Raw genomic sequence first — 26,921 nt, forward strand, 5'->3', positions numbered from 1 at the left:
CCGCAGCGATGTCCCGCCCCGGCCAGTGATAGGCTGAGCCCACTGTCATGTAAGGAGCTCTGGCCGGCTTCTTACATGGTAGTGGGCTCAGCCTATCACTGGCTGGGGAGGGCATCGCTGCGGCCGGTGATAGGCTGACGGCTGTCAAACGTTCCAGTCCCAAGGAACAGCGTGTGGCCGACGTAGGCGAGTTAGGCTAGGTTCAGACTACGGAATCTCCGGGCAGAAAATTTCCGCCCGGAGATTCCGAGTTCCGCCTGCGCCGACTGAATTAGTGGCGCTAGGACCGCGCGGACACTGCAGTCTCCTATAGACTGCTATGTGTTCCGCTAGGATTTCCGCCTGAAGAAAGAGCAACCCCTTTCTTCAGGCGGAAATTTTCTAGCGGATTTTTCATCCGGATTTTCCGCTTCACAAATTCCGAAGTGGGAATTTGTGAACGGAAAAACCATTCCCTACACTATGCATTATAGTAAGCGGAATTTCTGCCGGAAATTTCAAAGCGGAAATTCCGTAGTCTGAACCTAGCCTTAAAGTTTATTTTCTTTATCTTTTGTCTATAGGAGACTGCAGTGTCCGCGCGGTCCTAGTGCCGACTAATTCAGTCGGCGCAGGTGGAACTCGGAATCTCCGGGCGGAAATTTTCTGCCCGGAGATTCCGTAGTGATAGGCTGAGCCCACTGTCAATGTATGGAGCGCTGGCCGGCTCCTTACATGACAGTGGGCTCAGCCTATCACTGGCCGGGGCGGGACATCGCTGCGGCCGGTGATAGGCTGACGGCTGTCCGACGTTCCCGTCCCCAGCGTGAGGCCGACGTAGGTGAGTTACAGTTTTTTTTTCTTTATCTTTTGCAGCCCGGGCATAGGGATACAGCGTACAGCAGTGGTCTCCAACCTGCGACCTCCAGCTGTTGCAAAACTACAACTCCCAGCATGCCCGGACAGCCGTTGGCTGTCCGGGCATGCTGGGAGTTGTAGTTTTGCAACAGCTGGAGGTCCGCAGGTTGGAGACCACTGGCGTACAGTATAGAGTTCCAGCGCAGGCGGCCCCCAACAAAGAGGAGGGAGGGCAGTGCTTGCGGTTGACATATGTGGGTAGTACCCCGCTGGGCTGATAAATAATTGGGGGGGGAGCAGAACAGCGCTGCCGGGTAACATGATTTGGGGGGGGGAAAGAAATACCGTTATATACCATGGAACCGCCATAATACCATGATACACATATTTGGTCATACCGCCCAGCTCTACGCGAGGTACGCGATGCCACCACCACGCCGACCCCCTGTATGTCAGCTATGGGACCGCAGTGTGATGGACACACAGGTCCCAGCGCATGCGTCCTTCAGCTAATCTAACGTGCGCGCGCGCGTGTCATCCAGCTAGCACTGCGCAGGCACACTAAGGAGAAAGACGGCGGCGGGAGCGAGCGTTTGCTGGATGACACGCAGCGGTGCGCACTTTAGATTAGCTGTAGGACGCATGCGTTGGGACCTGTGTGTCCATCACGAAGCGGTCCCAGCGTTGACATACAGGGGGGCAGCGTGGTGGCGGTGGCTGGGCTGGGCATCGCATACCTCGCGCCACGCCTATCCGACCGTCAGTGGCTTTGATCAAAAGCATTTTTTGGGGTCATGAAAGCCGCCAAATATTAGGTAAAAACATTTCTATACCCACCACCTGCACACAGTGCAAAGACTGTTGCGCTTTAAAGGAGTACTGTGGTGCAGGAAAACTTATCACCTATCCAAAAGATAGGGTATACGTGTCCGATTCCGGGGGGTCCGACTGCAGGCACCTCCCACGATCACCTGTCAGGCACCCCGGCTCTCCCATAGAGATACACGGAGGGGACATCTTGGCCGCTGCCTCATGCGGTTGTTGACACGCTCTGTTCCTCTGGAGAGCTGGGTCGCCATGCAGGATATCGCTGGGGGTCCCAGTGGTCGGACATCACCAGCCCCCCCCCCCCCGCGCGATCAGAATTTTTTTACACTATCCTTTGGATAGGGGATAAGTTTTCCTGCACCACAGTACTCCTTTACGTGACAGGTACATTTTTAATGAGTACCTGTCATGACCTTGTTACTTTTTATAATCCTCCCAGGTCACGGCCCCCATCATGATAAACCACCCCCTGCCTTTATTTTCATTATTTTTTAGTTTTCTACCTTGATATTGCTCTGTATTTTCTGCTCAGTCTCGGTCAGATTCACAGACAGGGAAGGGGCGTTCCCCAGCAGGCGTGACATCATCTGAAGCCATACAGGAGAGAACTTCCTCCCTCACTCTGCTCCACACAACCCAGATCAGTTCAGTGTGAGATGAGCTATGATTGGCTAAGACTGCAGGAGTCCAAAGTCTGTACAAGACATGAGGGGAAATGTGCTCTGGGAGGCGCCTAGTGGCAGCTTTTTTAAACACAATTAAAACATCGAAAATTTCATTTTTTTTTAAACAAAGTACATTAGTAAGATGTTTTATTTACCATAAGGAGTACAATAGCATAAAATTATTTTTAATGACAGTGCCCCTTTAAGGGATCATTCACACGTGTGTATTTGGTGCACAGGATTTTATGCTGCAGATTTTAATGTAGACCAATTGACTGACTGCAGTTTCACATCTGCAGGATACCCTTAGGATCTGTTCACACCTTCTTATTTTTGCTGCACATTTTGCTGCCCATTGAATTGGCCTCAAAATAAGGAACAAATTTGAATGAACCCTTAGGGTCCGTTCACATGGGCGGATCTATTTACGATATAGGAAAATAGTAGAAGTCGGCACTTGTCCTTACAGGGGTTCTCCGGGGAAGTTCAGAAAAATAAAAATGCCCCAAAGCCACGACAATACCTGTTCTGTGTCCTCTGTAGTTATTCATGTGGTTTTGGCAGTTCCTTTGGCCCCTGATGTCTTCTAAATACTTTTTCCTTGTTTGCAGCACAGACTACAACTCCCAGAAGTCAGTGCAGCTCTGTGTAATGGCTGCCAGCCAACTGCTTTCATTATCTGTGTGCATGCTTACACTGCAGCTCACACACACTGTACATGTCTTTCAGACTATCCCTCCTCCAGCAATAAATCATGCTATGCTCTGAATGGCAGAAGTCAGTGACTAGATATTCAGCAGAAAAACAGCAGCTATGTGCTCATTTGTGACTGAGAATCTTCACTGCTTTGGCTCACAAGCTCCTCACACAGGGAGGGGGAGGTGCGGCTGTACAGTCAGAGCTCTAGACCAAACAGAAATCAGGTGGAGTTGTCCTAAAAGGTGGGGGGTAGTCTCTGAGAGGTTTTACTCCAAGACCAGGTGTATTTGAGAACATCTGCAGCAAAATATGCACCCTAAGGGTGCGTTCACATGTGTGTATTTTCTGCTGCAGATTTCCTCAAGCAAATTTTGCTGCCCATTCAAGTCAGTAGTCAGTAAAATCTGCTGCAGGTTTACTGCTGCAGATTTTTCTACCCATTGACTTCAATGGGCAGCAAAATCTTCTGAAGTAAATCTGCAGCAGATCTGTAGCAGAAAATCCACTTGTGTGAATGAGCCCTATGGGTGCGTTCACATGTTCGTATCTTTGCTGCAGCTGATTTTCCTACCCATTGAAGTCAATGGGCAGAAAATCTGCAGCAAAAACACGCCTGTGTGAATGGGACCCTAAGGGCTCGTTCCCATGTATTTTAGTGCATATTCTGCTGGGGATTTTCAGCTGCTTATTTTCTACATCTTTTTTTCTGCTGCTTATTTTTTGCTGGTAATTCAATGATAAAATAAGCAGCTGAAAATAAAAAGCTGCAGATCAGGGGCGGAAAATCCGCACAAAAATACCCTCGTGTGAACGAGCCCTTAGGCTCCCTTCACATAGGTAGATTTTGTGCGTATTTGCTGCAGAAAATCCTCAATGTACAAATCCACAAATCTAAAATTTTCGGCAGCAAACACACTGTAGAAAATACACAAGAAATCCGCCGTGTGAAAAGGATCCTAAAGGAATTAAAAACATGAACACCAGATAAGCACCACCTGTCCGTCCCCAGGTTGTGTGTGGTATTACAACTCGACTCCCTTCACTTTAGTAGAGCTGAGCTGCAATACCACACACAACCTGAGGGCCTCGAGTGGCGCTGTTTCTTAGAGAAAGTAGCTGAGTTTATCGAATACTGTTTAACCCTTTAAAAGGCCATCTGCGGCAAAATACGATTTATACGGCCCATGCAGGAGGCGTGCCGGCCACAGTGGGATGGATAAGTTGTATTTTGCCGCAAATGTTCCTTAAAGTTCCGGTTAATTTTTATTTTATTTATTTTGCGATGTGCAAAAACCATGTGATGCAAAAAAAAAACGCAGCAAATATCAGCGCCGCGATTTCAAGGATCTAATCAAATTCACATCAATTTACCCATTAAGATGCTGAAACCACAGGAGACATGTTTAAAATAGCACAAGGAGTTTAAGGGGTACTCCGCTGCTAAGCGTTTGGAACAAACTGTTCGGAATGCTGGAGCCGGGAGCTCGTGATGTCATAGCCCCGCCCCCTCAATGCAAGTCTATGGGAGGGGGCGTGACGGCAGTCACGCCCCCTCCCATAGACTTGCATTGAGGGGGCCGGGCGGGATGTCATGTGGGGGCGGGGCTATGTCACAAGCTCCCGCCTCCAGCGTTCGGAACAGTTTGTTCCAAACGCTGAGCAGCAGAGTACCCCTTTAAAGAAAACTTAAATGGGCACTCTCATTAAAACTAATTTTTGCTATTGCACTCTTTATGGTATTTTTTTTTTGTTTTGTTTTTTAAATTAAGTTTTCTATATTTTATTTGTGTTTAAAAGACATGCCACTAGGTGTCTCCCTACTTGTCCAGAGCACATTTCCCCCCCCTATCTCTTGCACAGACTTTGGACTCCTGCTGGACTGGCAGAAGTCCAAACTCAGGAAATGTTGATGGGGGTGTGTGTGCAGCCTTATCCAATCCTAGCTCATCTCACACTGAACTGATCTGGGTTGTGTGTAGCAGAGTGAGGGAGGAAGTTCTCCCCTGTATGGCTTCAGATGATGTCACGCCTGCTGGGGAACGCCCCTTCCCAAGTCTGTGAATCCGACTGAGACTGAGCAGAAAATACAGAACAATATCAAGGTAGAAAACAAAAAGATAATAAAAATAAAGGCCGGGCGGGGGGTTATCATGATGGGGGCAGTGAATAAAAACATGACAGGGACTCTTAAATAATAGTTGCAAAGATGAGAGTGGTAGTGACGCTTCCGGGTTGTGTAGTCGCTGACTGTTTGTTTTGTCCCCCACCCATCATTTTCTGCAGGTGCCAGAAGTGGGTTGAGAATTGTCGCAGATACGACTTGGAAGACAAGACCCCCGACCAGCTGAACAAGCACTATAGACTGTGCGCCCAGCACTTCGAGGACATCATGATCTGCAGGAGTGTGAGTGTGCTGCTCTTTACTTGTTTGCAAAACTACAATTCCCAGCATGCCTTCATGACGGCATCTGCCAAAGCCTGCTGGGAGTTGCAGTTGGAGAGCTCCCAGATAGGAGGTTAGTGTTCTCTAAATTGTGGCTCTTCAGGTGTTTACAAAACAACAACTCCCAGCATGCTCTGATAGCCAGCGGCCGTCAGGGCATGCCGGGAGTTGTAGTTTTGCAACACCTGAAGAGCCACGGCTTGGGGAACACTTTTTTTTAAAATTTTTTTACTGATTTACTTTAAAGGGGTACTCCGGTGGAAAACTTATTTTTTTATTTTATTTTTTAATTTATTTATTTTAATCAACTGGTGCCAAAAAGTTAAATAGATTTGCAAGTTACTTCTATTAAAAAATCTTTATCCTTCCAGTACTTATTAGCTGCGGAATACTACAAAGGAAATTATTATTATAATTATTATTATTATTATTATTTTTTTTTTTTGGAACACAGAGCTCTCTGCTGACATCACGACCACAGTGCTCTCTGCTGACATCTCTGTCCATTTTAGGAACTGTCCAGAGTAGGAGAAAATCCCCATAGAAAACATATGCTGCTCTGGACAGTTCATAAAATGGACAGAGGTGTCAGCAGAGAGCACTGTGGTCGTGATGTCAGCAGAGAGCTCTGTGTTCCAAAAAGAAAAGAATTTCCTCTGTAGTATTCAGCAGCTAATAAGTACTGGAAGGATTAAGATTTTTTAATAGAAGTAATTTACAAATCTGTTTAACTTTCTGGCACCAGTTGATTTAAAGAAAAAAAGTTTTCCACCGGAGTACCCCTTTAATAGAAATCTGCTTTCTTTGATTATCTTATGAGACCAGAGGTGGATTTCGGGTTCCATTAGATCAGAGTTTCCCAACCAGGGTGCCTCCAGCTGTTGCAAAACTACAACTCCCAGCATGCCCGGACAGCCAAAGGCTGTCCGGGCATGCTGGGAGTTGTAGTTTTGCAAGAGCTGGAGACACACTGGTTGGGAAACACTGCATTGCACAATGCAGCCAAGCTGTAGCCACTGATGGTAGCTGTGTCTTAACGACCACGGACATAAATGTACGTCCTGGTTTGGCGGTACTTCTCGCACCAGGACGTACATTTACGTCCTGTGTATGACCTCGAGCATCGGAACGGTGCTCGCGTCATACACGGCAGGCTGCATCTGTTAGCAGCAGCCGGGGACCCGCCGGTAAAGGCCGACGTCCGCGCGGATGTCCGCCATTAACCCCTTAGATGCCGTGATCAACACAGATCACGGCATCTGCGGCAGTGCGGTACTTTAAAAGGTGCTGCCACACCTCCTGATGACGGCGATTAATTGCTGAAACATGTAGAGGTGGCATTGTATGTTTTTAAGCACATGTACATATGACCTTTTTTGGGTTGTTACACATAGATCCCACTATTAGGATATATAGAGAGTGGTGTTCCACCGATTTAATATGGCATCTATGGGCATATAGTACATGAATTTTTAAATTCACTTTGAGCACTAATCGTTCTGGTTACATATTAACGTATACCAATAAAAGTTATGTTTTAAGGAATCCCCTTCTAATAGGGATATCTGTACCCCAGGCTATGCGCTCTGGGGTAATTGTGTTAAATTTAGTTCAGATCACGGATTTCCTTTTTTGGGGACGTTTGTGATCAGTACTTTAAAAGGATGATTGGATCGCCCAAAGCGCTACTGCGGCAATCCGATCATCCAGCATGGCGGCCGGAGGTCCCCTCACCTGGCTCCGGCCGTCTCCCGGGGGCTTCTGCTCTGGCCTGAGATCGAGCAGACCAAAGCAGATGATGACCGATAATACTGATCAGTGTTATGTCCTATACATAGCACTGAACAGTATTAGCAATCAAAGGATTGCTATAGATAGTCTCCTATGGGGACATAAAAAGTGTAAAAAAAAAAAATAAAAAATAAAAAAAAGTAGAAAAATCTCCTTCCCACAATAAAAATGAAAATTGTCAGTTTTTCCCATTTTTACCCCCAAAAAGCGTAAATAATTTTTTTTATAAACATATTTGGTATCGACGTGTGCGTAAATGTCCGAACTATCGAAATGTAATGTTAATGATCCCGTACGGTGAATGGCGTAAACGTAAAAAAATTTAAAATAAAAAATTCCAAAAATGCTTTTTTTGTCATATTTTATTTTAAAAAAAATGTAATAAAAAATTATCTAAGTTTTAAAAATGCAAATGTGGTATCGATAAAAAGTACAGATGACGGCGCAAAAAATGAGCCCTCATACCGCCCTATATACGGAAAAATGAAAAAGTTATAGGTGTTCAAAATAGGGCGATTTTTAGATTACCGTGTATACTCGAGTATAAGCCGAGTTTTTCAGCACAATTTTTCGTGATGAAAACACCCCCCTTGGCTTAAACTCGAGTGAACTCTCCGCCCTCAGTGGTCTTCAACCTGTGGACCTCCAGAGGTTTCAAAACTACAACTCCCAGCAAGCCCGGGCAGCCATCGGCTGTCCGGGCTTGCTGGGAGTTGTAGTTTTGAAACCTCTGGAGGTCAACAGGTTGAAGACCACTGTGGCCTTCGACATCATCCAGACCCCTCTCACCCCCTTTAGTTCTGTACTCGCCTCCGCTCGGCAGGACGGTGGGGAGGTCGTCCGGTGGGATAGTGGTTCCGGGCTGCCATCTTCACCGGGGAGGCCTCCTCTCCGCGCTTCGGGCCCGGCCCTGGAATAGTCGCGTTGCCTTGACGACGATGCAGAGGTACGTTCATTACCAATGTCCCTCTGCGTCATCGTCAAGGCAACGCCTCTATTCCAGGCCCGAAGCGCGGAGAAGAGGTCCCCTGGTGAAGATGGCAGCCCGGAACCACTATCTCTCCCCACCGGATAGTCCTGCAGCACCGGACCAGCGCCGAGCGGAGGTGAGTACAGAACTAAAGGGGGTGAGAGGGGCTGGATGATGTCGAAGGCCGCAGTGGTCTTCAACCTTCGGAGCTCCAGAGGTTTCAAAACTACAACTCCCAGCAAGCCCGGACAGCCGATGGCTGCCTGGGCTTGCTGGTAGTTGTAGTTTTGAAACCTCTGGAGGTCCGCAGATTGAAGACCACTGTATCAGACATTGACAAGCGGTGATGATGACATGTGGTGATGATGAAGGGGGGTGTGGGATGATGACAAGGGGATGATGAATGGGGGGGGGGTGTGGGATGATGACAGGGGGATGATGAAGGGGGGATGTGGGATGATGAAGGGGGGGTGGGATGATGAAGGGGGGGGGATGTGGGATGATGACAGGCGGTGATGATGAAGCGGGGGAGTGGGATGATGACGGGGATGATGTATTTCCCACCATAGGCTTATACTCGAGTCAATAACTTTTCCTGGGATTTTGGGGTGAAATTAGGGGCCTCACCTTATATTCGGGTCGGCTTATACTCGAGTATATACGGTACTGATTTTGTACAAAAAGTTTTATATTTTTTTTAAGCGGTACAAAAATATAAAAGTATCCAGCCATGGGTATCATTTTAATCGTATTGACCGACAGAATAAAGAACACATGTCATTTTTACCGTAAAGTGTACAGTGTGAAAACGAAACCCTCCAAAATGTGCAAAATTGTGGTTTTCATAAAAATTTCCTTCCTTAAAAAAATATATTTTTTGGGTTCGACGTACATTTTATGGTAAAATTTGAGGTTTCATTACAAAGTACAATTGGTCACGCAAAAAACAAGCCCTTATATGGGTCTGTAGATGGAAATATGAAAGAGTTATGGATTTTAGACAGAGGAGGAGGGAAAAACGAAAGCGCAAAAATAAAATTGGCCTGGTCCTTAAGGGGTTAATGGAGCAGAGCTGCAGTATAAAGCATGGGTGAAGAGCAGCAGCCTGAGCCTTTGATCAGACGCGAGGTGACTTTCAGTATACCATAGACTCAGAATAGACAATGCAACTCAGCTGGAGTCACTTATAGCTGTGTCTTGGGCCACGTTCACATTCCCACGTTTTTCTGCCATAGGTCTAAGTTTCCACTTGGATTTTTTCTGGCAGTTTTTGGATAGCTGCCACTGCAGTTTTTGAGCCAAAGTCAGAAATGGATCCATAAGGGAGGAGAAGTGTAAGTCCTTCCTTTATATGTCCTATTCCTTTTGAATACACTTCTGGCACAAAAAACTGCAGCGGCAGATATCCAAAAACTGCCATAAAAAAAAAAACAAGTGGAAACTTAGCCTAAATGTGTAGAAAACGTTTTTTTTTTTTTTTTACGGTGTGTGAACATGACCTTAACCCCTACAGGACCCATGACGGACCGATGCGTCATGAGTGCGCTCCCGTTCTATAAAGCGGGGCCACGGTGTGGCCCCCCCCCCATCATAGCGGGTCGGACCCGTGGCTAATAGCGCGCGGCACTGATCTCGGTGCTGCGCGCTATTAACCCTTTAGACGCGGCGCTCAAAGTTGAACACCGTGTCTAAAGTGAAAGTAAATCATTGCCGGTTAGCTCAGGGAGCTGTTCGGGATGTCCGCGGCGAAATCGCAGCATCCCCAACAGCTGTGACACAGCAGGAGGGTACCCTTACCTGCCTCCTGGTGTCCGATCACAGAATAACTGCTCAGGGCCTGAGATCCAGGCATGAGCAGTCAAGCGGCAGAATCATTGATCAATGGTTTCCTATGAGAAACCATTGATCAATGTAAAAGATCTGTGTATGTAATGTTATAGGCCCCTATGGGATAACAATGATCAGTGTGTGCAGTGTTATAGGCCCCTATGGGATAACAATGATCAGTGTGTGCAGTGTTATAGGCCCCTATGGGAGCTATAACACTGCAAAAAAAAAAAAGTTAATAAAGATCATTTAACCCCTTCCCTAATAAAAGTTGGAATCGCCCCCCTTTTCCCATAAAAAAAAAAAGTGTAAATAAATATAAACATGTGGGATCGCCGCGTGCGGAAATGTCTGAATTATAAAAATATATCGTTAATTAAACCGCACGGTCAATGACGTACGCGCAAAAAATTCCAAAGTCCAAAATAGCGTATTTTTGGTAACTTTTTTATATCATGAAAAAATGAATAAAAAGCGATCAATAAGTCCTATCAATGCAAAAATGGTACCGTTAAAAACTTCAGATCACGGCGCAAAAAATGAGCCCCCATACCTCCCCTTACGCGGAAAAAATAAAAAAAAGTTATGGGGGTCAGAAGATGACAATTTTAAACGTATACATTTTCCTGCATGTAGTTATGATTTTTTCCAGAAGTCCGACAAAATCAAACCTATATAAGTAGGGAATCATTTTAATCGCATGGACCTACAGAATAATGATAAGGTGTCATTGTTACCGAAAAATGTACTACGTAGAAACGGAAGCCCCCAAATGTTACAAAATGGCGTTTTTTTTTCTTTTGTTTTGTCGCACAATGATTTTTTTTTTTTTTCCGTTTCGCTGTAGATTTTTGGGTAAAATGACTGATGTCATTACAAAGTAGAATTGGTGGCGTCAAAAATAAGCATCATATGGACTTTTAGGTGCAAAATTGAAAGAGTTATGATTTTTTAAAGGTAAGGAAGAAAAAACAAAAATGCAAAATCGGAAAAACCCCGGGGCCTTAAGGGGTATTCCAGGAAACATTTTTTTCATATCAACTGGCTCCAGAAACTGGCTGTCCGGGCATACTGGGGGTTGTAGTTTTGCAACATCTGGAGGCAGCCTGGTTGGGAAACACTGAGTTAGACAGATTTGTAAATTACTACTATTAAAAAATCTTAATCCTACCAGTACTTATCAGCTGCTGAAGTTGAGTTGTTCCTTTCTGTCTGACCACAGTGCTCTCTGCTGACACCTCTGTTCATGTCAGGAACTGTCTGGAGCAGGAGAGGTTTGCTATGGGGATTTGCTCTGGACAGTTTCTGACATCAACAGAGATCACTGTGGTCAGACAGAAAAGAACAACTTCACTTCAGCAGCTGATAACTACTGGAAGGATTAATTTTTTAAATTAGAATTAAATTACAAATCTGTTTAACTTTCTAGAGCCAGTTGAGATATATAGAGATATATATGTGAATGAAGAAAATGTCCAGCCCAGGTAGATCAGACGAATTCTTTATTTATCTTGCTTCAGCACATGGAAAACATACAAAGTGACGCGTTTCGGCCCGAACGTTGAGCCTTAGTCATATGTTTTTTTTTTTTTTCTGGAATACCCCTTTAGGGTCTATTCACACGTACAGTATTCTGCAAAGATTTGATGCGAAGGATTTCAAGCTGTGTTCAGTTTACATCGAAATCTGCAGCAGAAAATCCTGCGCGTCAAATCTGCGCAGAATACTGTAAGTGTGAATAGACCATTAACCCCTTCCCGACCTATGACATACAGGTACGTCATGAACATTACTGCCGCTACTCGCGGCATCCCGCAGCGCCCGGAAAGATGGTGGCTATCACTGATAGCCAGCCATCTTACCGTGCGACCACGGGGGGTTTCATCCCCCACCCCCCCCAGCGATCGCTGCTGATAGATCAAATTGGTCAAATCTGACTAGCTGATAGCAGCGTTTCGCTATGAGAATACTTAGCAGCGCGGTGTGTGAGTCCCGCTCTGCTAAGTGTCCCTGGCCCATCCCCCGGCGTCACTTACCCGTCCATGCGAAGTCCCGAGCGGTCCCGGCGCGAGCGACGTCCTCCAGGCGGTCCCGGCGGCGCTGCGTCCCGGAGGCGAGTTTCCGGCAGCAGTGCGGCATCTTCATTGGCAGCAGTGAGATCGCCGTAAAGCGATCTCACTGCTGCCTCTGAGAGTTTCAAAACTGCAACTCCCAGCATGCCCAGACACCCTTTGGCTTTCTGGGCATGCTGGGAGTTGTAGTTTTGCAACATCTGGAGGTCCACAGTTTGGAGACCACTGTATAATGGTCTCCAATCTGTGCTCTTCCAGATGTTGCAAAACTACAAATCTCCGCATGCTCAGTCTGTCCAGGCATGCTGGGAGTTGTAGTTCTCTAACATCTGGAAGAGCACAGATTGGAGACCATTATACAGTGGTCTCCAAACTGTGGACCTCCAGATGTTGCAAAACTACAACTCCTAGCATGCCCAGACTGCCCAAGCATGCTGGAAGTTGTAGTTCGGCAACATCTGATCCTTCAGATATTGCCGAACTACAACTTCCAGCATGCCTGGGCAGTCTGGGCATGCTGGGAGTTGTAGTTTTGCAACAACTGGAGGCACACTAGTTGGGAAACATTGTCTGTTTCCTACCTCAGTGCCTCCAGCTGTTGCAATTGTTGCAAAACTATAACTCCCAGCATGCACTGGCAGACCATGCATGCTGGGAGTTGTAGTTTTGCAACAGCTGGAGGCACACTGGTTTGGAAACACTAAGTTTGGTTGCAAAACACTTGAAAGTTTATTACTTAATTTAGTGTTTCCAAACCAGCGTTCCTCTAGCTGTTGCAAAACTACAACTCCCAGCATGCACGGACAGCCAAAGGGCATGCTCGGAGTTTGCAACAGCTGGATGTTTGCCCCCTCCCCCCAATGTGAATGTACAGGGTACACTCACATGGGCGGAGGTTTACAGTGAGTGCTGCAAGTTTGAGATGGCGCAAATTTTGGGCTGCAGCTCAAACTTCCAGCGGCAAACTTGCTGTGAACCTCTGCCCATGTGACTGTACCCTAAAAACACTACACTAACACTAACCTAAAATAAAAAGTAAAAAACACTACATATACACATACCCCTACACAGCCCCCCTCCCCCCAAAAAATGAAAAACGTCTGGTACGCTACTGTTTCCAAAACGGAGCCTCCAGCTGTTGCAAAATAATAACTCCCAGTATTGCCGGACAGCCATTGACTGTCCAGGCATGCTGGGAGTTTTGTAACAGCTGGAGGCACCCTGTTAGGGGTATTCTATGCCAGTGATTCCCAATGTCCACCCCTATGCAATTCCCTAATTCAGGCCTCAAATGCGCATGGCGCTCTCTCACTTTGGAGCCCTGTCGTATTTCAGGGCAACAGTTTTGGGGACACATATGGGGTATCGCCGTGCTCGGGAGAAATTGCCTTACAAATTTTGGGGGGCTTTTTCTTCTTTAACCCCTTATGAAAAGGTGAAGTTGGGGTCTACACCAGCATGTTAGTGTAAAAAAATAAATTTTTTACACTGACATGCTGGTGTTGCCCTATACTTTTCATTTTCACAAGAGGTAAAAGGGAAAAAAGACCCCCAAAATTTGTAACGCAATTTCTCCCGAGTACGGAGATACCCCATATGTGGACGCAAAGTGCTCTGGGGGCGCACAACAAGGCCCAGAAGGGAGAGTGTGCCATGTACATTTGAGGCGATTTGCACAGGGGTGGCTGATTGTTACAGCAGTTCTGACAAACGCAAAACAATAAATATCCATATGTGACCCCATTTTGGAAACTACACCCCTCACGGAATGTAATAAGGGGTACAGTGAGCATTTACACCCCACTGGTGTATGACAGATTTTTGGAACAGTGGTCTGTGAAAATGAAAAATAAAATTTTTGATTTGCACAGTCCACTGTTTCAAATATCTGTCAAACGCCAGTGGGGTGTAAATGCTCACTGTACCCCTTATTAAATTCCATGAGGGGTATAGTTTCCAAAATGGGGTCACATGTGGGGGGTCCACTGTTCTGGCACCATAGGGGCTTCCTAAATGGGACATGCCCCCCAAAAACCCTTTCAGAAAAACTCACTCTCCAAAATCCCATTGTCGCTCCTTCCCTTCTGAGCCCTCTACTGCGCCCGCCGAACACTTTACATACGCATATGAGGTATGTCCTTACTCGAGAGAAATTGGGTTACAAATTTTAGGGTGATACCTCTCCTTTTACCCCTTGTAAAAATTCAAAAATTGGGTCTACAAGAAAATGCGAGTGTAAAAAATTAAGATTTAGAATTTTCTCTTTCACTTTGCTGCTATTCCTGTGAAACACCTAAAGGGTTAAAACGCTTACTGAATGTCATTTTGAATACTTTGGGGGGTGCAGTTTTTATAATGGGGTCATTTATGGGGTATTTCTAATATGAAGACCCTTCAAATCCACTTCCAACCTGAACTGGGCCCTGAAAAATTACGATTTTGAAAATCTTGAGAAAAATTGGAAAATTGCTGCGGAACTTTGAAGCCCTCTGGTGTCTTCCAAAAGTAAAAACTTGTCAATTTTTTTTATGCAAACACAAAGTAGACATATTGTATATGTGAATCAATATGTAACTTATTTGGAATATCCATTTTCCTTTCAAGCAGAGACTTTCAAAGTTAGAAAAATGCTACATTTTCAAAATTTTCATGAAATTTTTTGATTTTTTACCAAGAAAGGATACAAATATCAGTGAAATTTTACCAATAACATGAAGTAGAATATGTCACGAAAAAACAATCTCGGAATCAGAATGATAGGTAAAAGCATCAGAGTTATTAATGCTTAAAGTGACAGTGGTCAGATGTGCAAAAAATGCCCAGGTCATGAAGGTGAAAATGGGCTGGGTCATGAAGGGGTTAAAGGGGTTTTCCAGGGATAACATGTTTTTCCCATTTTACCCCAAAAAAGGGTAAAAAAAAAAAAAAAATCATAATTAATACACATTCGGTATCGCCGCGTGCATAAAAGTCTGAACTATTAAAATATATTGTTAATTATCCCGTACGGTGAACGGCGTAAATGTAAAAAAAAATGTAGTCCAAAATTGCTGCTTTTTTACACATTTTATTCCGAAAAAATTTATAAAAAATTTATAAAAAGTAAAACCTAAGCAAAAGTGGTACTGATACATGAAAAACTACAGATCATGGCGCAAAAAATTAGCCCTCAAATCGCCCCATATATGGAAAAATTTGAACGTTATAGGTGGTCAAAATAGGGCAATTTAAAACATACTAATTTTGTTAAAATGGTTTAAGCTTCTGAAGTTGAATTGTTCTTTTCTGTCTAAGTGCTCTCTGACACGTGTCTCGGGAGCTGTCCAGAGTAGAAGCAAATCCCCCATAGCAAACCTCTTCTACTCTGTGCAGTTCCCAAGACAAGCAGAGATTTTTTTAAAAGATTTTTTAATGGAAGTAATTCACAAATCTGTTTAACTTTCTGGAGCCGGTTGATAAAAATAAAATAAAATAAATAAATAAAAAGTGTTTTTCCTGGAATAGAAGAGAAAAGAAGAGTTGGAGTGTAAAGCATGGAGGAACAGAGCAGCGGTCTGAGCTGCTAATAAGACAGGAAGTAAATTCCAGGACAGGGGGATCTGTAATAGACTGTAATGTATATAATGAGTAAATATTAAAGGGGTATTCCAGGAAAAAACTTTTTTTTATTATATATATATATATATATATATATATATATATATATATATATATATATATATATATATATTAATATATTATAATCAACTGGCTCCAGAAAGTTAAGCAGATTTGTAAATAACTTCTATTAAAAAAATATTAATCCTTTCAATAATTATCAGCTGCTGAAGTGGAGTTGTTTTCTGTCTGGCAACGGTGCTCTCTGCTGACATCTCTGCTTGTCTCGGGAACTGCACAGAGTAGAAGAGGTTTGCTATGGGGATTTGCTTCTAAACTGGGCGGTTCCCGAGACAGGTGTCATCAGAGAGCACTTAGACAGAAAAGAACAACTCAACTTCAGCAGCTCATAAGTGCTGAAAGGATGAATATTTTTTTTAATAGAAGTAATTTACAAATCTGTTTAACTTTCTGCAGCCAGTTGATACATAAATAAGTTTTTTTTTTTTTCCTGGAATACTCCTTTTTATTCAGTCTTAAAAGTGTAACAATAATCTATGTATTTTTGTTATTTCCAGAGTCCCTACAGGACTGTACTTCGGGAGAACGCCATCCCAACCATCTTTGACCTCACCAGCCATCTGGATAACCCCGGCAGACGCAGGAAGAGGATAAAGGAGCTGGTAAGAGCCACGTTACTGGTTTATGACACCCAGTACTAACTTATTATATTTCTTACACAGTGCAGCACAGGTTTATTATTAGAGAATAATGTAGAGGTTCTTGTGCTTACCTGTTTTAGCTGATGTGGCAGGCATTGGGTTTACAGCAATCAAATCACTGACCTGATATCCTAATGATGCCTACACTTCCCCATGAATCCCTCTTGCTTTGCATAGAGAGAGAGGGGGGTGGAGTCTGATCACTGCACCTGGTCATCTAATTAGGCTGCTGGTGCTATTATTAGAGAATAATGTAGAGGTTCTTGTGCTTACCTGTTTTAGCTGATGTGGCAGGCATTGGGTTTACAGCAATCCCATCACTGACCTGATATCCTAATGATGCCTACACTTCCCCATGAATCCCTCTTGCTTTGCATAGAGAGAGAGGGGGGGGGGGGTGGAGTCTGATCACTGCACCTGGTCATCTAATTAGGCTGCTGGTGCTATTATTAGAGAATAATGTAGAGGTTCTTGTGCTTACCTGTTTTAGCTGATGTGGCAGGCATTGGGTTTACAGCAATCCCATCACTGACCTGATATCCTAATGATTCCTACACTTCCCATGAATCCTTTGGCTTTGCATAGAGAGAGGGGGGGTGGAGTCTGATCACTGCACCTGGTCATCTAATTAGGGTGCTGGAGGTCACCCAGGTCAACTGATTAGACTCATAAGGGGGTTGGAGGTAAGTTCACACTATGTGCAGTTTTGATGCGTTTTCTTATTCAGTATTTTATTTTTAATTTTTTAGAGAAATATTGTATTGGAGGTGAGAATTGATCTTCTGGTTTTTGCAGGGATTTTCCAAAATCGTAGTAAAAATGTCAGGTGTGGGGGGAGGGGGTCAGTTATTTACCTTATTATAAAAAAATAAAATGTTTTTATTTTTTTTTTGCCAACCAAAATGCCTCCAGCTGTTGCAAAACTACAACTCCCAGCATGCCCGGACAGCCGTTGGCTGTCCGGGCATGCTGGGAGTTGTAGTTTTGCAACAGCTGGAGGCACACTGTTTGGGAAACACTGCAGTTTCCTCCCATCTGTATTACACGAATAGGTTGTACATTTTTTTTTACTCTTCTCCCCATTGATCTTATTCCCTTTTGTCCGCAGAGCGAAGATGAAATACAGATGTTAAAAGAAAGGAAAAGTAAGTTTATTTAACTTCCTTTATTTTTTATTTTTTTTTCTCTTATTATGTTGTTTATTGCTCAGATGGGACCAGATATGGAGCCAGTGCTAATGCGTTAGGCTGGAATTCCACATTTTTTTATATATATATTTTTTTTTTTATTTATAAATTTTTTTTAATTTTTTTTTTTTTGTGGGGGGGGGGCCTGAAACGCCAAGAAAAACACCAATTCAGCCGCATGGCGTTTTTTCGGCAAAAAAAAAAATGCTGCGGACAGATGTTAGCTGTAAATCAATGAGAAATCGTTAAATTCTTTTTCCACTTTGAGTTTTTCGAATCCTTTTTGGCGTTTTTTATTTTTTGTTTTTTTTTTCCGAATGAACGGAAGAAATAGTGCATGCACTATTTATCATGTTACTATCGCCCGTCACAAAATAACGGGCGATAACGGGTTAAAACGGCTATTAGAAAAATCCCATAGACTATAATGGGATTTTCTATTGTCGGTTTTTAAGATTTTTCTGACTGACGTTCATTACGGATGAATTTTTTTTTTTTTTTTTGTGTTAAAGGGGTATTCCAGGAAAAAACTATTTTTTTTTATATATTATATATCTACTGGCTCCAGAAAGTTAAACAGATTTGTAAATTACTTCTATTAAAAATATATTAATCCTTCCAGTACTTATGAGCTGCTGAAGTTGAGTTGTTCTTTTCTGTCTAAGGCCATGTTCACACTACGGAATTCTCGCGGGCTGAATTCCGCAAGCGGAGATTCCGCCTCCGGCGCTAGTGCCGTCACCATTGACGGCTATGCAGTACTCGCGGAATCCGCGGAAAAGAATGAACATGTTCTTTCTTTGCGCGGAACAATTTCAGCAGCAGAATTGTCCGCTGCGGAAATTCTGCAAGTGTGAACGGGTCTCGCAGAGACCCATTCACACTAATGTTAAGTTCACACCACGGAATTACGCTCGCGGAGTTCCTCGAGAATTCCGTAGTGTGAACATGGCCTAAGTCCTCTCTGATGACACCTGTCTCGGGAACTGTCCAGAGTAGAAGCAAATCCCCATAGCAAACCTCTTCTACTCTGTGCAGTTCCTGAGACAAGCAGAGATGTCAGCAGAGAGCACTGTTGCCAGACAGAAAAGGACAACTCAACTTCAGCAACGGATAATTATTGGAAGGATTAAGATTTTTTTTTAACAGAAGTAATTTACAAATCTGTTTAACTCTCTGGAGCCAGTTGATATATAAAAACACGTTTTTTCCTGGAATACCCCTTTAAGTGTCTGGGGTGGAGTGCAGGTACATGCTAGCGATACGCCACCGATAAGGTTATCTCTGTAGTACACAAGACTTAGTTTTCCTGACTATAAGACATCATGCACACAGCAATGTCTGGACACAGTCTCTCTTGTCATCTGGGGTCCATGTGGTGTTCTAGGATATGTAGTATGGAGATCTTCTCCCCCTCAGCTTTGGTTTTATTGCTTAGTATTTGGGTAATAAAATATGATATTGTGGGGTCTTGACCTCTGCACCATCTGTACATAGTATAGGGTCCCATAGATGCCTATTTCTGCCTTTTGTTGACAGGTTGTTTATATATAATACGGTCATGATCCCTAATACTCCCTTATAAAGGTGCGTTCACACTGAGGAATAGGAGAGGAATCCTCGCGTTAAAATTCTGCCACGGAATTGAAATTATTTTATTTTTTTTGCGAAACTTGCGCTAATTTTATGTGGAATTTCCTTTAGATAGGGGATAAGTTGTCAGCACGGTAGTACCCCTTTAAATGATTTCAAGCAGAATTTTTTTTTTACCATTGACTTCAATGGACTTCTGCTCGCGTATTCCTCAAGAAGAATGGACATGTTCTTCCTTCTAGCGAAACGGAATTCCGCAAGCTGATTTTTTATGCTGTGTGAACAGCGCAGAGTAAAATACATTGAAGTCAATGGCAAAGCAGATGTTAATTATTTCTAAGCGGAAAATTCAAGAGGAATTGCTCGAGTAAATTCCTCTTGAATTACTCAGTGTGAACGCGCCCTTATAAAGAAGCATCTACTCTGCCGGACAGAGAGAATATCCACTTTAACCTCACACAGACCCTGTGGACTATAAAGGGGTTATCCAGGCAAAAACTTATTTTTTATATATATCAAATGGCTCCAGAAAGTTAAACAGATTTGCAAATTAATTCTATTAAAAAATCTTAATCCTTTCAGTACTTATGAGCTTCTGAAGTTAAGGTTGTTCTTTTCTGTCTAAGTGCTCTCTGATGACACGTGTCTCGGGAACCGCCCAGTTTAGAAGCAAATCCCCATAGCAAACCTCTTCTAAACTGGGCGGTTCCCGAGACACGTGTCATCGGAGAACACTTAGACAGAAAAGAACAACCTTAACTTCAGAAGCTCATAAATACTGAAAGGATTAAGATTTTTTAATAGAAGTAATTTACAAATCTGTTTAGCTTTCTGGAGCCAGTTGAGATATATATAAGTTTTTTTTTTTCCTGGATAACCCCTTTTAACTTCTTAAGGACGCAGGATGCCCGATATTAAACCTTTCAGAGGCTGCGATCAAAGTTGAATGCCTCTAAAGTTGAAAAGGAAGGATTAAGATTTTTAAATAGAAGTAATTTTACAAATCTGTTTTAACTTTCTTGCACCAGTCGATTTAAAAAAAATAAAAAAATAAATGCTTTCCAGTGGAGTACCCCTTTAAGGCACATCACCCTATGTTTTGTTAGTGGGTTTTCCCTGGTTTTGTCATCTGTTCTGTTAACTGGGACTGAGCTGCAGTACCACACACAGCCACTATAAAAAATATGGCGCTGTGCCTGGTGAACTGCAGAGAATTGCACCTCCGAATCCTGGAGAGCCCCCCTTTTAATCCTATATAATGAATACCCCGGGGTCCTATCCCACGTTTCTTTATACCATGGTCTATATAGAGGTGAATTATTATAACAACTTTATTAAAACTTTTAACGCTTGTCAGTTCGCAACTAAAACGCATCGGAAAGAGACCTGAAAGATCAGATGCGTTTTTTTGACGCGCTCGCACATATTTCCTGTTTATACAGGAACGGAAGTGGTATTTGGATTACACCACAGTGTCCTCATGGGGTCAAAATCATTCCTTGATATTGAGCTTCTGATAGAGCTGGTACGTCTGCACCCCGAGCTGTACGACCCCCTGCACTGCTCCTACAACGACTCGGGAAGGAGTGGAGAGTTATGGAACCAGATCTCCTCCGAAATATTCATGGACTGGGACGACCTGAACCCGCAGCAGAGATCCATGAAAGGTGGGTGCAGCACATTCTACTCTTTTTAAATAATATTTTAAATAATGCACAAGTCACATCCAAAGCTGCATCAAAAGTTCTGTCGGCGCTGTGTTCAAGCGACTGTAACTACTGACACAGACCAAATAGGCATTGAAACTATTGTAATCCCATGACCATGGATGGTGACATGAGGAGACTTGGACAATCGCTTTAAAGGGGTACTCCGGCCCTGAGACATCGTGGGGGTCCCGCCCCTGGGGACCCCTGCAATCTTGTATTCGCCACCCACCTGTTTGAGCCGCACGCCGCGGTGCCAGCTCACAAACAGTTGGGTGGCGACCACGGGGCCGGAGTATCGTGACGTTACGACTCTGCCCCCGTGTGACCTCACCCCCGCTATACAAGTCTATGCGGCCGTCACGCCCCCTCCCATAGACTTGCATAGCGGGGGCGGGGGGGGGGGGGTGACATCACATGGAGGCGGAGTCATGACATCACGATACTCCGGCCCCATGGTCGCCATCCGGCTGTTTGTGAGCTGGCCCCGCGGCGTGGGGCGGGACCCCTGGGGTGAGACATCTTATCCCCTATCCTTTGGATAGGGGATAAGATGTCTCAGGGCCGGAGTACCCCTTTAACCCCTTAACAACCAAGGACATAAATTTACGTCCTGGTGCTGCGGTACTTAGTACGTATATTTACATTCTGTACATGACCGCGAGCATCGGAGCGATGCTCGGATCATTCGTGGCTGGTCCTGGCTGCTGATCGCAGCCGGGGAACCGCCTGTAATGGCTGACATCCGCGATCTTGCAGATGTCCACCATTAAACCCCCAGATGCCGTGATCAATACAGATCACGGCATCTGCGGGAGTGCGGTCAGAAATATGGATGATCGGATCGGCCGCAGCTCTGCCGCAGCGATCCGATCACCCATAGCGGTGCACGGAGGTCCCCTCACCTGCCTCCGCTGCCTTCCATGGGTCTTCTGCTCTGGTCTGAGAGCGAGCAGACCAGAGCAGAAGATGACCGATAATACTGAGCAGTGCTGTGTCCTATGCATAGCACTGAACAGTATTAGCAATCAAATGATTGCTATAGATAGTCTCCTATGGGGACATAAAAAGTGTAAAAAAAAAATAAAAAATTAAATGTCCCTTTTCTTCCCATTTTACCCCCATAAAGTGTAAAAATAATAATAATTAATACACATATTTGGTATCGACGCATGTGTAAACGTCCGAGCTATTAAAATATAATAGAGAAAATGAGAGAGTCCAGCGTTGTATACAGCGGAGTGCCCCTTTATAGATATTCTCCAAGTTTACAAATACACAGATGCTTTTTCCCCCAAAAAAAATGCCAGTCACCCTTGTCTTCTGGTTGTGTGTGGTATTACAACTCGGCTCCATTCGCTGTAATGGAACTGAGCTGCAATACCACGCTCCAACTAGGGACAAGGGTGGCGCTGTTTCTGGAAGCAGTCAGCTATGTTTTTCTAATCCTGGATCGGTATTTTGTCACGTGGCAATACAACGTGGGCACTCAAATTTCTATTCAATTTCACACTTTTTTTTTTTTTGTACATATGTACCACGAAAAACTGTGGCAATTTGTTGTCGTGCCTGAGAGTGCGCGGCATTGTGGGAGCTGTAGTGCTTTTTGCTTGATGGTTTCTCAATGGGGGAGATTTATCAAAACCTGTGCAGAGGAAAAGATGCCCATAGCAACCAATCAGATCACTGCTTTCATTTTTCACAGGCCTTTTCAAAAGTGAAAGCAGCGATCTGGTTGCTATGGGCAACTTTTCCTCTGTACAGGTTTTGATAAGTTGCCCAGTTGCCCCTAGCAACCTATCAGATCGCTGCTTTCATTTTTGAAAAGGCCTGTGAAAAATGAAAGCAGCGATCTGATTGGTTGCTATGGGCAACTCGGCAACTTTTTCCTCTGCACAGGTTTTGATAAATTTCCTCCATTGAGAATAATACAGACATTTCTTATAACTTATTTTTATTCAATATTTTTTTATTTTTTTCTTGCAAAAAATCTGCACCACTCCTGTCCGCAGGTTGAGGTTGTGTCTGGTATTGCAGCTCGGCTCTATTGAAGGGAATGGGACTGTCCTGTGGACAAGAGGGGGGTGCTATTATTTAAAAAAAAAAGGAGCATTTTTCTAATTTTGGACAACCCCTTTATAGTGCACCTATGCTATCTATCAGGGACTGTGAATAGAGCCTTTTGACCAGTGTTTCCCAATCCGGGTCCCTCCTGCTGTTGCAAAACTACTGCTCCCATCATGCCCGGACAGCCAGAGCCTTTTGACCAGTGTTTCCCAATCCGGGTGCCTCCTGCTGTTGCAAAACTACTGCTCTCAGCATTCCCGGACACCCAGAGCCTTTTTAGACCAGTGTTTCCCAATCCGGGTGCCTCCTGCTGTTGCAAAACTACTGCTCCCAGCATGCCCGGTCAGCCAGAGCCTTTAGACCAGTGTTTCCCAATCCGGGTTCCTCCTGCTGTTGCAAAACTACTGCTCCCAGCATGCCCGGAAAGCCAGAGCCTTTAGACCAGTGTTTCCCAATCCGGGTTCCTCCTGCTTTTGCAAAACTACTGCTCCCAGCATGCCCGGACAGCCAGAGCCTTTAGACCAGTGTTTCCCAATCCGGGTGCCTCCTGCTGTTGCAAAACTATTGCTCCCAGCATGCCCGGAAAGCCAGAGCCTTTAGACCAGTGTTTCCCAATCCGGGTGCCTCCTGCTGTTGCAAAACTACTGCTCCCATCATGCCCGGACAGCCAGAGCCTTTTGACCAGTGTTTCCCAATCCGGGTGCCTCCTGCTGTTGCAAAACTACTGCTCCCATCATGCCCGGACAGCCAGAGCCTTTTTAGACCAGTGTTTCCCAATCCGGGTCCCTCCTGCTGTTGCAAAACTACTGCTCCCAGCATGCCCGGAAAGCCAGAGCCTTTAGACCAGTGTTTCCCAATCCGGGTTCCTCCTGCTTTTGCAAAACTACTGCTCCCAGCATGCCCGGACAGCCAGAGCCTTTAGACCAGTGTTTCCCAATCCGGGTGCCTCCTGCTGTTGCAAAACTACTGCTCCCAACATGCCCGGAAAGCCAGAGCCTTTAGACCAGTGTTTCCCAATCCGGGTGCCTCCTGCTGTTGCAAAACTACTGCTCCCATCATGCCCGGACAGCCAGAGCCTTTTGACCAGTGTTTCCCAATCCGGGTGCCTCCTGCTGTTGCAAAACTACTGCTCCCAGCATGCCCGGACACCCAGAGCCTTTTTAGACCAGTGTTTCCCAATCCGGGTCCCTCCTGCTGTTGCAAAACTACTGCTCCCAGCATGCCCGGACAGCCAGAGCCTTTAGACCAGTGTTTCCCAATCCGGGTGCCTCCTGCTGTTGCAAAACTACTGCTCCCAGCATGCCCGGACACCCAGAGCCTTTTTAGACCAGTGTTTCCCAATCCGGGTCCCTCCTGCTGTTGCAAAACTACTGCTCCCATCATGCCCGGACAGCCAGAGCCTTTTGACCAGTGTTTCCCAATCCGGGTGCCTCCTGCTGTTGCAAAACTACAGCTGGGGAGCTGTAGTTTTGCAACAGCTGGAGGTACCCTGTTTGGGGAAACTCTGCTTTTAGACTGCATCTACCACATTGCACAACATCTTAGCATATTCTATACAGACATGAGGGCAGCAAGGAGGATAATCCTACAAGCTGAGAACAGGAAGCCAAGGCCAGGTTCGCATTACAGTTTAGCTCCATTATACGGAGTTCCCTTCGAAATGACTGGAGTTCAGCGTAGAAAAAAAATAGCGCAAGTGTTATTTATTAATTTTTTTCTTTCCGCTAAATCAGGTAAAATTCGTCTGACCTCATTCAAGTACGGTTGAATCCGGCAGTGTCAGTTTTGCTTCGGTCCGTTTGGAACCCAAAAAATTAAAAATAAAATAAATAAATTAAATATATAAATAAAAATCCGAACGGGACGTAGTACAGCGACCATGTGAACCTCGCCCTAACAGAATTCTGATTGCAGCTTTGGATGCTACTGGACATACTGCTACAAGACATAGTAAAAATAAATAATAAATAAACTAAAATTCACAATTGTTTGAAGTTTTCCGATGACCTAAACTAATGGGAGACCATTTTTTTAAATTTTTTTTTCAGTCCAGGAGGTTCAAACCAAATGGCAGTCACTGAAGGAGAATTTCCGACAAGAACTCTATGAACGGATGTGGCAAGAATTTACAACCCCCGGTGTCGAGAAATCGGTCTCCCCCCACTTCCAGGAGTTGCTGTTCCTGCAGCCGGTCATGGGGCAGGATGAGTAAGTTTAAAGGGTGGTCCGGGAAGCAGAAAAGGTCCTACGTGTTTTGTCTCCCCCCCACCATACTCTGAAGTATACCTTCCGAGATGAAAGAGGGGGGGGGGGCGCGGGTGTGCCGGTCACGATCATCACGTGCGCGCAAAACGCCCGCAGATGATGTCATGGCAACATTGGGCAGATATCGGACATCACAAAAAAAAATAATAATAATAATTCAACGAATCCAATAGATGCAGTTCAAACTTTTTTTTCTTTATTATAAGTCCATTCATAACAGACACACACTCAGCTGCCGGAACACCGACGTGTTTCTGGTGCCTAAGCACCCTTCATCGGGGGTGAATATCATTGGACATCGCATAAAAAAAAAAAAATATGCAACGAATCCTGCAGATATAGTTTAAAAGTTCTTCATCTTTATTATAAGTTCATGAACTACAGACACACACTCAGCTGCCATAAGACCAACGCATTTCTGGCGCCTAAGCACCCTTCATCAGGGGTGAATATAATTGGACATCGCATGATCACTACTGGCACTAGCACCCTCTTGTCTACTTCCGGGACTTCCTTTTCTGCTCCCCGGACAATCCCCCCTATATACAAAATTTTGCTTCCTATTCTATTATATGACTGTATTCTGGAATAATCCAAAAATTTTGTCCTAGGAACACCGTGCAGAGGCCTAGGACAGACAACGGAAGTGATGAGGGCCATGTACAGATCGTGTACATCAAGGAAGAGCCACCCGACTCTCCAGGCTCTCCTGAAGCCTATGGTCCTTCTCCTTATATTTTGGACCATCAATATCATAAAAAGGGATCAGGTCATAGTATTGAGGGACTAAGGGCGAAAGAAGAAGAACAAGACGACGAAGAACACGTGGATTTTGACTTTGAGGGACTAAGGACGAAAGAAGAACAGGATGATGAAGACCACGTGGATTTTGAGGGACTACGGCCGAAAGAAGAACAGGACGATGAAGAACATGTGGACTTTGACTTTGAGGGACTAAGGACAAAAGAAGAACAGGACGATGAAGAACAGGATGAAGAAGACCACGTGGATTTTGAGGGACTAAGGACGAAAGAAGAACAGGACGATGAAGACCACGGGGATTTTGCCCAGAGTCTCGTACCGTACTTGGCTCAGGTGCCCGACAGCCACCAAGGGAGTCTTAGAACGGACATCACAAACCTCATCTTCTGTTACATAAGGAACACTCGAGGACACGTCCCCACCATCAGCCCCCAACTGATGCGATATGTCTCCGCACAAGACGACCCCTCAACCTGAACACCAGACTAGTGGTCTCCAAGGCTGGAAACCCATGTACAGACCTAATTCTCCTCATTATCCAGTCTACAGGAGTATATAGACCAGTGTTTCCCAACCAGGGTGCCTCCAGCTGTTGCAAAACTACAACTCCCAGCATGCCCGGACAGCCTTCGGCTGTCCGGGCGAGCTGGGAGTTGCAGTTTTGCAACAGCTGGAGGCACCCTGGTTGGGAAACACTGGTATAGACTGATACATTGTGACAAAACAAGAGCTTATAGGGGTACTCCGCCCCTAGACATCTTATCCCCTATCCAAAGGATAGGGGATAAGATGTCAGATCGCCGCGGTCCCGCTGCTTGGGAGCCTGGGGATCGCTGCTGCGGCACCCCGCTATCATTACTGCGCAGAGCGAGTTCGCTCTGCACGTAATG

At 44.8% G+C, this 26,921-nt stretch overlaps 1 protein-coding gene across 2 annotated transcripts in view; it reads left to right on the forward strand.

The window, feature by feature from the left end:
* Positions 1-26,921, forward strand: part of THAP12 (THAP domain containing 12) — a 67,736-nt gene that overhangs the window by 25,182 nt on the left and 15,633 nt on the right. For both annotated transcript variants that reach the window (XM_056561177.1, XM_056561176.1), the window contains exons 2-4: positions 5,313-5,433; positions 16,308-16,412; positions 17,560-17,596. In XM_056561177.1, the coding sequence (XP_056417152.1) occupies positions 5,419-5,433; positions 16,308-16,412; positions 17,560-17,596 (157 nt within the window). In that variant the 5' untranslated portion in view covers positions 5,313-5,418. The remainder of the gene's footprint in view (positions 1-5,312; positions 5,434-16,307; positions 16,413-17,559; positions 17,597-26,921) is intronic.

This window comes from Hyla sarda, chromosome 2 (assembly GCF_029499605.1).
Source record: "Hyla sarda isolate aHylSar1 chromosome 2, aHylSar1.hap1, whole genome shotgun sequence".
NCBI classification, from domain to species: Eukaryota; Metazoa; Chordata; class Amphibia; order Anura; family Hylidae; genus Hyla; species Hyla sarda.